Source organism: Salvelinus alpinus, chromosome 9 (genome assembly GCF_045679555.1).
Source record: "Salvelinus alpinus chromosome 9, SLU_Salpinus.1, whole genome shotgun sequence".
NCBI lineage: Eukaryota > Metazoa > Chordata > Actinopteri > Salmoniformes > Salmonidae > Salvelinus > Salvelinus alpinus.
The window spans coordinates 49,781,838-49,797,123 of record NC_092094.1 but is presented as its reverse complement, the minus strand read 5'-3'; the positions used below and the strand labels follow the sequence as shown (position 1 = coordinate 49,797,123).

The following is a 15,286-nucleotide window of genomic DNA, read 5'->3' as shown; positions in this document are numbered from 1 at the left end:
GTAAGAGTCACTTCGGGGGCTGCCCTACAACAGTACAGATGCAAACCGGTAAAAAGGTTGTGCAGGTGAGTTGGAAACCCAAAAGGGCTTATATGAAAACCACACCACAAAAATACAATATAAGTACAAGAAAGGCATGCTCGATCAGATAAGCAAAGCATACTAATTATTATTTGTACATGATATACTCAGTAAACACGAAAATATATGTTTGTGCTGGTGTGAGTTAGACTACATGGAGGGGGTTAAATCAAATCAAATTTGTCACATGCTTTGTAAACAGCACATGTAGACTAACAGTGAAATGCTTACTTCAACAATGTAAAAACTTTTAAAAAACTACAAAATAATAATAAGGAATAAATACACAATGAGCAAGATAGCTTGGCTATATACAAGGGGTACCAGTTCTGAGTCGATGTGCAGGGGTACGAGGTACAGTTGAAGTCGGAAGTTTACATACACCATAGCCAAATACATTTAAACTCAGTTTTTCCACAATTCCTTACATTTAATCCTAGTAAAAATTCCCTGTCTTATGTCAGTTAGGATCACCACTTTATTTTAAGAATGTGAAATGTCAGAATAATAGTGAATGATTTATTTCAGCTTTAATTTCTTTCATCACATTCCCAGTGGGTCAGAAGTTTACATGCACTCAATTAGTATTTGGTAGCATTGCCTTTAAATTGTTTAACTTGGGTCAAACGTTTCAGAGGACATTTCTCCAAAAAGTATGATCTTTGTCCCCATGTGCTGTTGCAAACCGTAGTCTGGCTTTTTTATGGCGGTTTTGGAGCTGTGACTTCTTCCTTTCAGGTTATGTCGAAATAGGACTCGTTTTACTGTGGATAGATACTTTTGTACCCGTTTCCTCCAGCATCTTCACAAGGTCCTTTGCTGTTGTTCTGGGATTGATTTGCACTTTTCGCACCAAAGTACGTTCATCTCTAGGAGACAGAACTCGTCTCCTTCCTAAGCGGTATGATGGCTGCGTGGTCCCATGGTGTTTATACTTGCGTATTATTGTTTGTACAGATGAACGTGGTACCTTCAGGCGTTTGGAAATTGCTCCCAAGTATGAACCAGACTTGTGGAGGTCTACAATTTTTTTTCTGAGGTCTTGGCTGATATCTTTTGAGTTTCCCATGATGTCAAGCAAAGAGGCACTGAGTTTGAAGGTAGACCTTGAAATACATCCACAGGTACACCTCTAATTAACTCAAATTATGTCAACTAGCCTATCAGAAGCTTCTAAAGCCATGACATCTTTTTTTTAAATATTCCAAGCTGTTTAAAGGCACAGTCAACTTAGCGTATGTAAACTTCTGACCCACTGGAATTGTGATACAGTGAATTATAAGTGAAATAATCTGTCTGTAAACAATTGTTGGAAAAATTACTTGTGTCATGCACAAAGTAGATGTCCTAACCGACTTGCCAAAACTATAGGTTGTTAACAAGAAATTTGTGGAGTGGTTGAAAAACAGGTTTTAATGACTCCAACCTAAGTGTATGTAAACTTCCGACTTCAACTGTATATAGTTTGCACCACCAATATTTACATGCTAAAATCACCTTTGCTTTTACTCAAGTATGACAATTGGGTACCTTTTCCACCACTGGAAAGTGGTAAAAAATGTCAGAATAAAGTATACCTGTTTTAGCCACATTACTCAAAGAATTTGTATAAAATATTATCAATAAGGGTGGCAGCTGAACTGGTCACTCTTGTGGGCTGGTAGATGAGGGGATATGCCTCTACAGGATCGGTGGGTCCCCCGCGGGACAGTTGAGCTAACGTAGGCTAATGCGATTAGCATGAGGTTGTAAGTAACAAGAACATTTCCCAGGACATAGACATATCTAATATTGGCTTAAATTCTTGCTAATCTACCTGTCCAATTTACAGTAGCTATTACAATGAAAGAATACCATGCTATTGTTTGAGGAGAGTGCAGAGTTATGAACTTGAAAAGTTATTAATAAACCAATTAGGCACATTTGGGCAGTCTTTATACAACATTTTGAACAGAAATGCAATGGTTCATTGGATCAGTCTTAAACATTGTATATACACTGCTGCCATCTAGTGGCCAAAATCTAAATTGCGCCAGGGCTGGGATAATATATTATGGCCTTTCTCTTGCATTTCAAAGATGATGGTACAAAAAAATTTGCAAAAAAACACGTTTTTTTTCTTTGTATTATCTTTTACCAGATATAATGTGTTATTTTCTCCTACATTCATTTCACATTTCTACAAACTTCAAAGTGTTTCCTTTCAAATGGTATCAAGAATATGCATATCCTTGCTTCAGGTCCTGAGCTACAGGTAGTTAGAGTTGGGTATGTGATTTTAGGTGATTTTTTTTTAAAGGGGCGGATCCTTAAGAGGTTTTTAAATAGCTGGAGTAAAAAAAAGTTGTATTTTTTTTTAATTACTGCACTTTTGGAGCTAGGAACACAGGCGTTTCGCTACACCAACATAGCAATACAATTTGATTTGATTTTGAATTGATAAAAAGTCAGAAGTCAGTGAGTGGTTCTCACTTTTAAATAAATGTATGTTGGAGTTACCCAGCTACACGAGTCCTTGTCCACTAAACGAGACCTAGTCCAGTTACTAATGTTTTGTTATAACGGCCATTACTCAAGCGAATGCATTTTAACAAGCCATCTGGCGTTCCATAGTAAAAGATTGTCTCCGCCTCTTTGCTTACATTCTTCAACGTGCCATAGCAACGAAAGACGAGCCCCCTGTTCCCGCGCAATGTTCCCATCCTTATAACGCCAGCAGAGTGCAAACCCGATGAAACGTCAGCCGTTTATGCAAATCAGGTTGATTGAAGAAAATCTGAAAATGGAGGCGTGGATGTAGCGCACGCGCACTGAGTCCACAACTACCAAGTCCCATACACAGCGAGCTAGACATCAACAAGAGAGAACGGTATCTGATGCTGTGGAATTGTGAGAGTAGTTAGGCTACATTGTAACGACGCGTGTTAAAGGTTATTACTTTGTATCAGCTACGTTCGACTTGCATTTAAGGTAAGAATTGTGTTGGCTATTGTTCAGGTCTAGGCTTCTCAAAATGTGCAACATTTTTGTGTCAGTTTGCTCGGCTATTGTAGGCTTCAAAACAAGCAAGCTCCGAGTTGTTTTGGCCACTTGAAGGCGAACAATTAACAGATTTTTCACAGTCCGAGAAACATAATTAATTGGCCTATAAGCCTATTTATTAGTTTTTAACCTTTTATATATATATATTATTTATTTATATATATATATATATATACCGGATTTAATAGGTTAGTTTAAATGGGAATTAAACGATTGCAGCAATATGCCTGTTTGTTGACTTCTGATGGTGAACGTGAACTAAATAAACCCAGTCTGCAACATATCAAAAATGAGTGAACAGCAGATTTAGGCCTACGCATTTTATCCTCTTTATTTCGAGTTATATGGTGTCTTCCCGATTAACTCATTTTTAGTTGTGATTCTTAATAGGTGGATTCCTAGCCTCCGAGTACACTTAGTTTGCAATGTTGAAATGTGCATGTTCCGCTATTTATTTGACTACTTACTGACGTAAGTAATACTCCATCATGCCTGCCTTCCTACCGGAGATGGTGCGCTTTCAACACGCGGGCGATTGCTCTTGTGTCAACACGGATGCGTCTATCACAAAACAAGTAGTAGCCTAACCAAATGATAGCGACGAACAAAAAATGATAGCAAGATTAAACCACAATTTTAAAATAATTGATGTAGACCTACGTTGTCACTGTTAAAAACCGAAGCTTTGAACTTCGTGCGCATTTGGTGTTTGGAGTTGCACTGGCCAGTGACGCGACGTCGCCTGAATAACAATGTGTACTAAAGATCAAATTACACGACTATTCCAAAACAAAATTGTCTCGTTTTAGAGAGGACTATGTTATTTTTATGTAAAAAGTTTGATAATGCGGTTGTGTCAATGACATAATCGAGTTTATTGACTCAGACGGTGGGTTGAAAGGTTCAGTTAAAATGGGTGCGCATGAGGCTGCTCTTGTACCATGCTTCCTCGTGTAAGTGGGCGGGGAACCTATCGATTTACAGTAGTCTTTCTTCGGTGCTAAGGTTATTTTTCATCATGACCGACTAATTTCGTTTTTAAACATAGGCCGTTTTTAATGAAACGATGTTAGTCGGTTTTACAACTTTAAAATTCTAAATATTTAGCACATCACAAGCTCCATTCCTCCCACACACACACCCCCTTTCCTCCTCCTCCACACACACACCCCCGGGCCTCCTCCTCCACACACACACCCCCGGGCCTCCTCCTCCACACACACCCCCCCTGTCCCCCGCCCTCACACACACCCCCTCTCTGCCTTTGAAGTCTGTTTCCATGTAGAGTTACGTCACGTACTGTATTATCCTGCTACTGTCTGGTTGTGCCACTGCACTGTCAAGAGACCCGAAGGACTGCTACTTATATGGCAAAACAAGTAGACTGTAGGGGGCGCGGCTCACGGTTTTGCCGCATGATTATTTTGAAGGCTTCCACGCATCGTGATAGGGTTTGCATGGCAACATAATATATACTTCTCCTTTAAATGCAAATGAGAAATAACTCGATCTTCCACATTTTCTTCACATTTATTGCACCACGAGGTATTCACACAAGCAGCAGGTCAGATAAACTTAGCTTAAGCCCTGGTTATTTCATTTACTGCGTCTGTCTTTTAGCATCAAACCAGAGTTTACAATTTTGTCCTAGCTAAGGATATGTAATATTTGGCCATATAGCTGCGGCAGCTATGCAATGCAAATCTCCGAAGACGATAAGAGCGCGGCCGTAGGGTGACATTATCTGTATGACACGCAGACAGACAGCTGACCTATATTCGCTCCTTTTGGGTCAGGGCATGGCAGATGCTCACTTTCATCTGCTGCGCGTTATTTAAAAAAAAAAAAATATATATATATATATATATATATATATATATTTATTTATTTATTTATTTAACGCGCGAGACTTCTGAAAAGTATTGTATGTCTATCAACCATTATTACAATAGTTAGCCTATATGGATTGGGAAAAATATTGAAATTGTAACCTGTTGTTCCGCTGGTTGGTACATAGGCTGAATCTTTTGCAAATAAATCACCTTTGAACAAAATTGACCATAACCATATCTTATTATAGGCCATTCCCTTTCATAATGATTTGTACCATTTTTTAAAAATATATATTAAACTGCAAATGCCTTTGCTGTTGTGTGTTTTTGAAAACAGATGTTTGGCTTTCACAAGCCAAAGATGTACCGGAGTTTAGACGGCTGTTGCATCTGCCGCGCCAAGTCCTCCAGCTCACGCTTCACCGACAGCAAGCGGTACGAGAATGACTTCACGAGCTGTTTCGGGTAAGCAAGGATATCTGACAGTTACCGCGCCCTTATAGCAGATTTCGACATCTATGCATTCTTGCAAAAGTAGAATGACTGCAGGCGTTGTAAAACAGAAAAAAATAAACTGAGCAGTCAATCAAATATCACACATTGAGTTCTCTTTCCATAGCACTCAGTGCATAATTATACATGGGGCCTGTGCAGCAAATCGGTGGACTGCTGCCTCCCAAACACACTCTGAAAATTAACAAAATATTATTATCCCTAATGAGTGGACAGCTACATGTGAATTACTGTAAAATGGTCAGAAATTGTGTTCCTCCTGGTAAGCTAAATGTAATGTCATTATGAACATCCATAATATTTACATTGTTCACATTGTCCTGCTTAACCCATATTTTACATGTTTTCCCCACATGTAGATTATGTGGAACTCGGTCTGGAGAAATCTGCAATGCCTGTGTACTCCTGGTGAAACGATGTAAGAAACTCCCAGTGGGGTCTAAGAAAAACTGGAATCACGTAAGCTCCACATTTTCTGTCTACATCTGCTCCTCACTACTCACCTGCCTGTTGGAAATGGTTAAGAAGAAAAAAAATTGATGGGAGCGCCTCTCCACTTCTCTCTTCACTTTGCCTCTCTTCAATTTTCTTTTCTTCTATCCTATCCTAGGTGGTTGATGCCCGAGGAGGCCCCAGCCTAAAGATTTCCTCCAGGCCAAAGAAACGGAAGTCCCTCTCCAAGAGAGCCATGCCAATCCAGATTAGCCGACTGCAGAAAGAGCTAAAGAGGAACAGTAAGTCCTGTTCACAGTGCCCCATAAACATATTAAGGTTTGACCACTTTTAGGTCCGTTTAGCTTATTCAGTAATAGATCAATGCAACCGTAAGACCCAATCTCAGTGCTTTTCAGATGTTGAGGCACTGAGTCAGACAAAGTATCTTTATAACGTAGCCTAAATATCTACATAATCCGGAAGGGTGAGATTCAAACATTGTGCGACATGACCAATCTGAACATACTCCTTCTTCAGTCTACCCAATGATGTACACTACAGTATAGCCTTCTACATCTATGGTTCTACCCGTCCCCGTCCCCCCTCCAGACTCTGATGCCCACAGCACCACGTCCAGTGCCTCCCCGGCCCAGTCTCCCAGCTACAGCAACCCTTCAGATGAGGGCTCCGACACAGAGCTCTCCCCTGGCTCCAGCCGCTCCCCTGTCTTCTCCTTCCTGGACCTCACCTACTGGAAGAGGTAAGGCCGCAGTCCCCTCCAATCAAAACACTGTCTGTAATATCCAGCCTGGAAGTGTCCTTCATCTTCACCAGATGCTTTGGTACTCAGATAAGAGAGAAATGGAACAAAAGGAAACATGAGCCATCTAAGACTTTATTTATTTTATATGCACATATGCATTCGTCGCTGTAACAATAATTTACCATATCTTGTATGGTTGCATAAACTGTATCAGTATTACATGAATAATCTCATGTTCCTTTGCTCCTCCTCCAGGCAGAAGGTGTGTTGTGGGATCATCTACAAGGGCCGCTTTGGGGAGGTGCTCATCGACCCTCACCTCTTCAAGCCCTGCTGCCGCAAGAAACGGCAACAGCAGCGGCAGGAGCTGGAGGAGGAGGAGGAAGAAGAGGAGGAGGTTGTGGAAGAGGTAGAAGTGGCGGAGGAGGTGGTGGTGAGGAAGGAAGACGAGGTGGAGAAAGAGGAGGTGAGGTCAAACAGCCAGGAGAGCTCAGAGAGTCCTCAGCTACAGGTCATCATGACAACATCTCAGACCAAAGTGGAGGTTGAGGAGGAAGACTGGCGATATTGCACCACAGTGTGAGCATCTTTGAGGAAGCCTACAGAGTGCTTCTGGTTTACAAGCTCTTACAAGAAGAAGTTACCGCTGATTGCCTTTAGTCAGCGAGCAGCTGAATCCCGTCATTTTGTTTGTTTTGTAACTTATAGACTGACTGAGGCATATGGACTAGTTTTTCCCAATTCATCTGGTCTTGTTGTACTTAGTATTGTCCTGGGTTCGTCTTCATTAGGCTTGGGCATGCAACGGAAAATGTTTGAAAACGTTTTGCAACGGAAAATGAGCATTTTATTATTGGGCAAGTCCATGTAGTCCACTCTGTTGCAAATCCATTTTCTTCCGTTTGGTGCCTTATGAACACAACCCAGATGTTCGGACACCTCTTGGTGTTTTTCTCCTTGACATAAAATGCTGTAGTTTTGACTGATCGGCAGAATACCTTAATTAACAGGTAACAGCCGTACAGTAGCACTTGTATTATCGTGAAACAAATTCACATTCACACTATATTTATCTATTCTGTATATATGGGCCTGTATGTATTTCTACATGGGCCACGGTCGAGAGCCTGTTCACAGCACCAACAGCCAATACACCAGCCTTAATTTAGTGAGGGAAGGCAGTGCTAGTGTTTTGTCAGTTTTGGTACTTAGGGATGATATTAAGGGAAAATGTTCAAATTGAAACTTCATATTCATCATCTCCAGCACCACACCAACATCCGTGTGTAAACGGCGTTTCTTTCTTTTGTGTACTCAAAAAGATGCACACCAGAAAATATCATATTATTATGGATGATGTCATCTGGACTTTAGCAGACGTTTTTATATGTATATTATTATTATTATTATGTGGTTAGCTTATACGTAAAATACCTGTCCAGGTGTTGTAAGATCTGGCAGGTGTCAACAATGCCTGGGCAGAGGAACGCGACCAATTTCAAAAGTGTTTCCCGAATGATGTCCTCATCTTTTGTTACTACAAAATATAGAAATGGGCTGTTTTTATATACAGTATGTTGATGTTTGGGTGGTGGAGATGATGAATATGAAGTTGAAAATGGTGAAATGTCCCATTTTTAAGGCAATAGTTAGTGCTAGATAGGTAGTTTTGAGTTTTCTGCTGCTTATTATGTTAACGTTTGCAGTGGAGGCCTAAGGTTTTAAAAATGAAGTAAAGCAACACTAGTGTGCTTTGCGTAAATGCCGAAGAAATAACCCCTCTCATCCAAAAGATCTTTAGATCAGATGCATGAGTCAAATAAGCTATTTCATGGCCTTAAAAGCATATTACTCTTATTTGAAATCTTGCTCTTGTTTTCCAGACCCAATGCCCCAAAGTATTTTTTATTTATATATTATCTCTTCACCATATTATAAATCAGCAAATACAATAGTAACCTGTAGATCGTGAACTATTCCTCCTAGAGGCCTAGCTGGATACTTTTTTGTTTATTACTGTCAATAATGGGACATGATTATGTCATTACCACACACATAGTGGATCTACTGCAACAACTTAGACCTACAATGCAATGAAATAACCCACATCAGCACAACTCGATCTGTCCCCCCCTGTTGTCAAAAACAGTGTTTTTTTTTGTTATTCTGTAGAATTGTTATTTTCTTTTATATTCTATTTTTATTTTGTCTGCAGGACTTCCGTATAATTTAAACTTCATGATACATACAGTGGGGAGAACAAGTATTTGATAACCTGCAAAATCGGCAGTGTTTCCTACTTACAAAGCATGTAGAGGTCTGTCATTTTTATCATAGGTACACATCAACTGTGAGAGACGGAATCTAAAACAAAAATCCAGAAAATCACATTGTATGATTTTTAAGTAATTACTTTGCATTTTATTGCGTGACATAAGTATTTGATCACCTACCAACCAGTAAGAATTCCGGCTCTCACAGACCTGTTCGTTTTTCTTTTAGAAGCCCTCCTGTTCTCCACTCATTACCTGTATTAACTGCACCTGTTTGAACTTGTTACCTGTATAAAAGACACCTGTACACACACTCAATCAAACAGACTCCAATCTCTCCACAATGGCCAAGACCAGAGAGCTGTGTAAGGACATCAGGGATAAAATTGTAGACCTGCACAAGGCTGGGATGGGCTACAGGACAATAGGCAAGCAGCTTGGTGAGAAGGCAACAACTGTTGGCGCAATTATTAGAAAATGGAAGAAGTTGAAGATGACGGTCAACCACCCTCGGTCTGGGGCTCCATGCAAGATCTCACCTCGTGGGGCATCAATGATCATAAGGAAGGTGAGGGATCAGCCCAGAACTACACGGCAGGACCTGGTCAATGACCTGAAGAGAGCTGGGACCACAGTCTCAAAGAAAACCATTAGTAACACACTACGCCGTCATGGATTGAAATCCTGCAGCGCACGCAAGGTCCCCCTGCTCAAGCCAGCGCATTTCCAGGCCCGTCTGAAGTTTGCCAATGACCATCTGGATGATCCAGAGGAGGAATGGGAGAAGGTCATGTGGTCTGATGAGACAAAAATAGAGCTTTTTGGTCTAAACTCCACTCGCCGTGTTTGGAGGAAGAAGAAGGTTGAGTACAACCCCAAGAACACCCTCCCAACCGTGAAGCATGGAGGTGGAAACATAATTCTTTGGGGATGCTTTTCTGCAAAGGGGACAGGACGACTGCACCGTATTGAGGGGAGGATGGATGGGGCCATGTATCGCGAGATCTTGGCCAAAAACCTCCTTCCCTCAGTAAGAGCATTGAAGATGGGTCGTGGCTGGATCTTCCAGCATGACAACGACCCGAAACACACAGCCAGGGCAACTAAGGAGTGGCTCCGTAAGAAGCATCTCAAGGTCCTGGAGTGGCCTAGCCAGTCTCCAGACCTGAACCCAATAGAAAATCTTTGGAGGGAGCTGAACGTCCGTATTGCCCAGCGACAGCCCCGAAACCTGAAGGATCTGGAGAAGGTATGTATGGAGGAGTGGGCCAAAATCCCTGCTGCAGTGTGTGCAAACCTGGTCAATAACTACAGGAAACGTATGATCTTTGTAATTGCAAACAAAGGTTTCTGTACCAAATATTAAGTTCTGCTTTTCTGATGTATCAAATACTTATGTCATGCAATAAAATGCAAATTAATTACTTAAAAATCATACAATGTGATTTTCTGGATTTTTGTTTTAGATTTCGTCTCTCACAGTTGAAGTGTACCTATGATAAAAATTACAGACCTCTACATGCTTTGTAAGTAGGAAAACCTTCAAAATCGGCAGTGTATCAAATACTTGTTCTCCCCACTGTATGTCAATTCTATTGATCGTTATTTAGGCATTTTATACTTTTGAGGACTTACTATCATGTTCAAAACTTAGAATTCATCATTCCTTGGTTAGTTAAGCAACTACGATATACTAGCCTACATTATCAAACAAAAACCAAAGCACACTTAAATTCATTCAATTTCAGATGCAAAACAGGTTATTTAGTCATTTATTTGTAACTTGAGTGGTATAAAAAGGACACTAAAATCAGTTTTTAATTATCCATACTATCGGGAAGATTGTATGTATATGGACATATTTCAATGGGGGTTGAGGGCTTTCTAATTAAATGTTTGTTATTTATTTCATATTGACTCGGTACTGGTACTTCCTGTGTACTGTTATAGCTATGTTATTTTCTACTTCCTATACAGCCATGTTTATTTTATTTGTTATTCACTGTATTTATTCCTCGTCACTATTTAATTTTATTCTTATATTTTATCTCTGCATTGTTGGAAAAGGACCCATAAATAAGCATTCCACTGTTCGTTTGCACATGTTGTATGTGACTAATAAACTTCGATTTGTATTTGTGCATTTTCCCCATGTGACTATTCTGATGCTGGTTTCTCACTATGTAATAACTTAGATTTCACATTTAAAGTTGGTTAGTTCTGTGATATGGTTAGCATTTCATGTAGTCCTTAAGCAATCAGTCTAGTCTGAAATTCACAATTAACAGTATTTGTGAATTTTTGGGAACAATACTCATTTTTATTTGATCAACATTAATGTGTAGTAATTTATTCTGTAATATACTGTTCAATAATTTGATTGGACCTGTATCTTTGTATCAGGTATCCAGCCTGTTGAACTATGAATTTCAGTGATTTTTTGTTTGTTTTTTTGAGGTAGCCTATATTCTAATTTTACTTTCCTCATCTTTGCCCTGTAATGTTGCATATGACCTGCAAGTCGAATCTTCGCTTTAGTGCTTCATGCATGTATTGTAGCTATGCAATTGCATTTATTTACCAAGTTAGATCTAGACAAAGCAATGTTTTGTGTTTTATACATGATGTACTTTTTTTGTACTAGTCTTTCAATAAAAGTAATTTGTGATTTTGAGTCAATCTTCTGTTTTGCTAACAACCTTGGACCTTTATCCTGTTTTGGGGTAGTTTATAACCACTCCCAAGTAAAGCCCCCCCCCCCCACCCCCGGACAAAGCTGGGACAATTGTGCGCCACCCTATGGGACACCGGCCGGTTGTGACAGCCTGGGATCAAACCCGGGTCTGTAGTTAGCCTCCCGAGTCGATGCAGTGCCTAAGTGAAGAGTTTTTGTATGGAGTTCAATAGCTCGATTTTCATGCGACTATTTTCAAATTTATTTTTTTGCAGGTGATTTGTGTGTGACGTAGTGCACATAAATAACTTTTGCTGTAAAATTCTAATATAGGCTACCAATTTTTTTTTTTTTTAAATACTAGTTAAATGGGCTTCAATCTTTTCAATTCTACTGATGGTGTGGTCACAATATATGAGTTGTATGGCGAATGTGCCCACTCCACCCAACAATTGGCAGATATGGGATTATGGACAAATAAAAGTAAATGGCAGCCAAGAATCGATCATGTCACCAGAATATGATCCTCTATTTATTGGAAAGGCGCATCAAGCTCATCACAATGCACTTTCACCACCCTATGAAGTTCATAACTTATTTCATCAGTAGCCTAATAAACTACATGCTTTCCCGAGTTGAAGCAAAATATACAGTTGAAGTCGGAAGTTTACATACACTTAGGTTGGAGTCATTAAAACTCCTTTTTCAACCACTCCACAAATTTCTTGTTAACAAACTATGGATTTGGCAAGTCAGTTAGGACATCTAATGTGTGCATGACACAAGTAATTTTTCCAACAATTGTTTACAGATTATTTCACTTATAATTCACTGTATCACAATTCCAGTAGGTCAGAGGTTTTCAATCACTAAGTTGACTGTGCCTTTAAACTGCATGGAAAATTCCAGAAAATGATGTCATGGCTTTAGAAGCTTCTGATAGGCTAACTGAGTCATTTGGAGGTGTACCTGTGAATGTATTTCAAGGCCTACCTTCAAACTCAGTGCCTCTTTGCTTGACATCATGAGAAAATCAAAAGAAATCAGCCAAGACCTCAGAAAAAAAAATTGGAGACCACAAGTCTGGTTCATCCTTGGGAGCAATTTCCAAACGCCTGAAGGTACCCCGTTCGTCTGTACAAGCAATAGTACGCAAGTATAAACACCATGGGACCACGCAGCCGTCATACCACTCAGGAAGCCGCGTTCATACCGCGTTCTGTCTCCTAGAGATGAATGAACAGCAAAGGACCTTGTGAAGATGCTGGAGGAAACAGGTACAGAAATATCTATATCCACAGTAAAACGAGTCCTATATCGACATAACCCGAAAGGCCGCCCAGCAAGGAAGAAGCCACTGCTCCAAAACCTATGTTTGGAGGAAAAAGGGGGAGGGCTTGCAAGCCGATGAACACCATCCCAACCGTGAAGCACGGCGGTGGCAGCATCATGTTGTGGGGGTGCTTTGCTGCAGGAGGGACTGGTGCACTTCACAAAATGGATGGCATCATGAGGGAGGAAAATTATGTGGATATATTGAAGCAACATCTCAAGACATCAGTCAGAAAGTTAAAGCTTGGTTGCAAAACGGTCTTCCAAATGGACAATGACCCCAAGCATACTTCTACAGTTGTGGCAAAATGGCTTAAGGACAACAGAGTCAAGGTATGGGAGTGGCCATCACAAAGCCCTGACCTCAATACGATAGAAAATTTGTAGGCAGAACTGAAAAAGCGTTTCTAGGTTTCTTTCTAGTTTCTGGCCTTTCTAGGGAGTTTCCTAGCCACCGTGCTTCTACACCTGCATTGCTTGCTGTTTGGAGTTTTAGGCTGGGTTTCTGTACAGCACTTTGTGACATCAGCTGATGTAAGAAGGGCTTTATAAATACATTTGATTGATGTAAACTTTGAAATAAAAGCTGAAATAAATCATTCTCTCTACTATTATTCTGACATTTCACATTCTCAAAAATAAAGTGGTTATCCTAACTGACCTAAAACAGGGAATTTTTACTTGGATTAAATGTCAGGAATTGTGAAAAACTGAGTTTATATGTATTTGGCTAAGGTGTATGTAAACTCCCGACTTTAACTGTAGATATGATGGGCACAACTTTCACTGGGGACAGGGTGGTCATGTCCCACACACATTGAGAGATTGCATTTTTGCCACCCCCAGTTATATTATTGGACTGTGATACAAAAAGCGGCTTTTAGGACCACGCGGACGCCTCAGCTGTTGGCTATGCTGTTTGGAGTGCTCTGAGGCTGGATTTAAGACCATGTGGACACCACAGAGCGGGCTGACGGGCTGTGTGAAACAATGCTTCTGGAAGGCTGGCTGGACCAGCATGGGAGAGTTTAGCATAGTTCAGTGTGTATGTGTGGACGCTCTTTCACCGAGTTGTAAAAGCAAGCAGAATAGAAACTGGCTACTATTTAGTTGACTGATGTAGCTGGCAAGGTAACTGCTGTTTAACGTAACAGAAAAAAACATAACTATGTTAATTCGCAGTGCTGAGCTAGTATTGTAACTGACATGTAACGTTAGCTAATGTTTTATCCCCTCTCGACTGAGATGAATGAATACCACAGCCAGGTCAGCTCTAGCCTCTAGTTATCTGTCAGATAGTGATATTTGTAGCCTTTGTTTTGTTCCGTTTCGGAAGTAAATGAACTTGGCTAGCTTTCGCCAGTAGATGTACAGTTAGAGAGAGACCTTGCCAAAAGTAATAAACAGCTCTATCATTTCAGGCTTCACATACACCATGACATTAAAGCCTGCAACGTTAGACCTGTTTATTACTGTGTCAGTGTGAAAAGTTGAGAATTAGCTAGGGAAACTGACAGATCAATAACATTTCATTGCCATACTGCCTAATAAAACTCACATTGCACTGAAAAATCGTCACAATATCAATATTAAATTGTTTGTCTGATGGTTAACATTTGATTCTGGATTAGTGTGATTGAGGCAAAAAGAAAAGCGAACATTAACAAACTTTTGGCCAGCTATCTGTCTAACTTTAGATCAACTGGCGAAACCTAGCCAAGTGTAACGACCGTCGTAATCCTGCTCGTCTGAGGAGGAGCAAGGATCGGACCAAAGCGCAGCGTGGTTTGAATACATACTTTAATATATAAACGAAGACGAACACGAAGAACACTTGACAAACTACAAAACAATAAACAGAACAAAACCAACGACGCTACAGTCTTGAACTTGAGAACATGAACGCACGAACAGGAACAATCACCCACAAACAAACAGTGAACACAGCCTACCTAAATATGGTTGCCAATCAGAGACAACGTAAAACACCTGCCTCTGATTGAGAACCATATCAGGCCAATCAGACACACCTAAACCAATGAGACACAAAACATGAATATACCCACCCAGCTCACGTCCTGACCAACTAAACACATACTAAACAAAGGAAATAAGGTCAGGAACGTGACACCAAGTTAATTTACTTCTGAAACGAGACAAAACAAAGGCTACAAAACATTTCCATACAAACAAAATCTGTTTGACAGTAATAATAGCCACCTCATATTTCTATCTGACAGATAACTAAAGGCTAGAATTGATCTCAATCAGGTTCATGGCAATATGTATTTAGATGTTCTTGAATTAGTGAATTTGAAAAGATTGTGTTAACAGACTTTTC

The 15,286-nt window shown here is 40.2% G+C and overlaps 1 protein-coding gene across 1 annotated transcript; it reads left to right on the top strand.

Annotated features, from left to right (window-relative positions):
• Positions 1–2,903: 2,903 nt before the first annotated feature.
• On the top strand, positions 2,904–11,613 carry LOC139530278 (SIN3-HDAC complex-associated factor-like). Its single transcript, XM_071326528.1, has 6 exons — positions 2,904–3,051; positions 5,293–5,420; positions 5,828–5,927; positions 6,079–6,202; positions 6,513–6,663; positions 6,922–11,613. Exons 2-6 carry the CDS (start codon positions 5,293–5,295, stop codon positions 7,247–7,249), a joined length of 831 nt encoding a protein of 276 aa, XP_071182629.1. The 5' UTR covers positions 2,904–3,051; the 3' UTR covers positions 7,250–11,613.
• Positions 11,614–15,286: the final 3,673 nt, after the last annotated feature.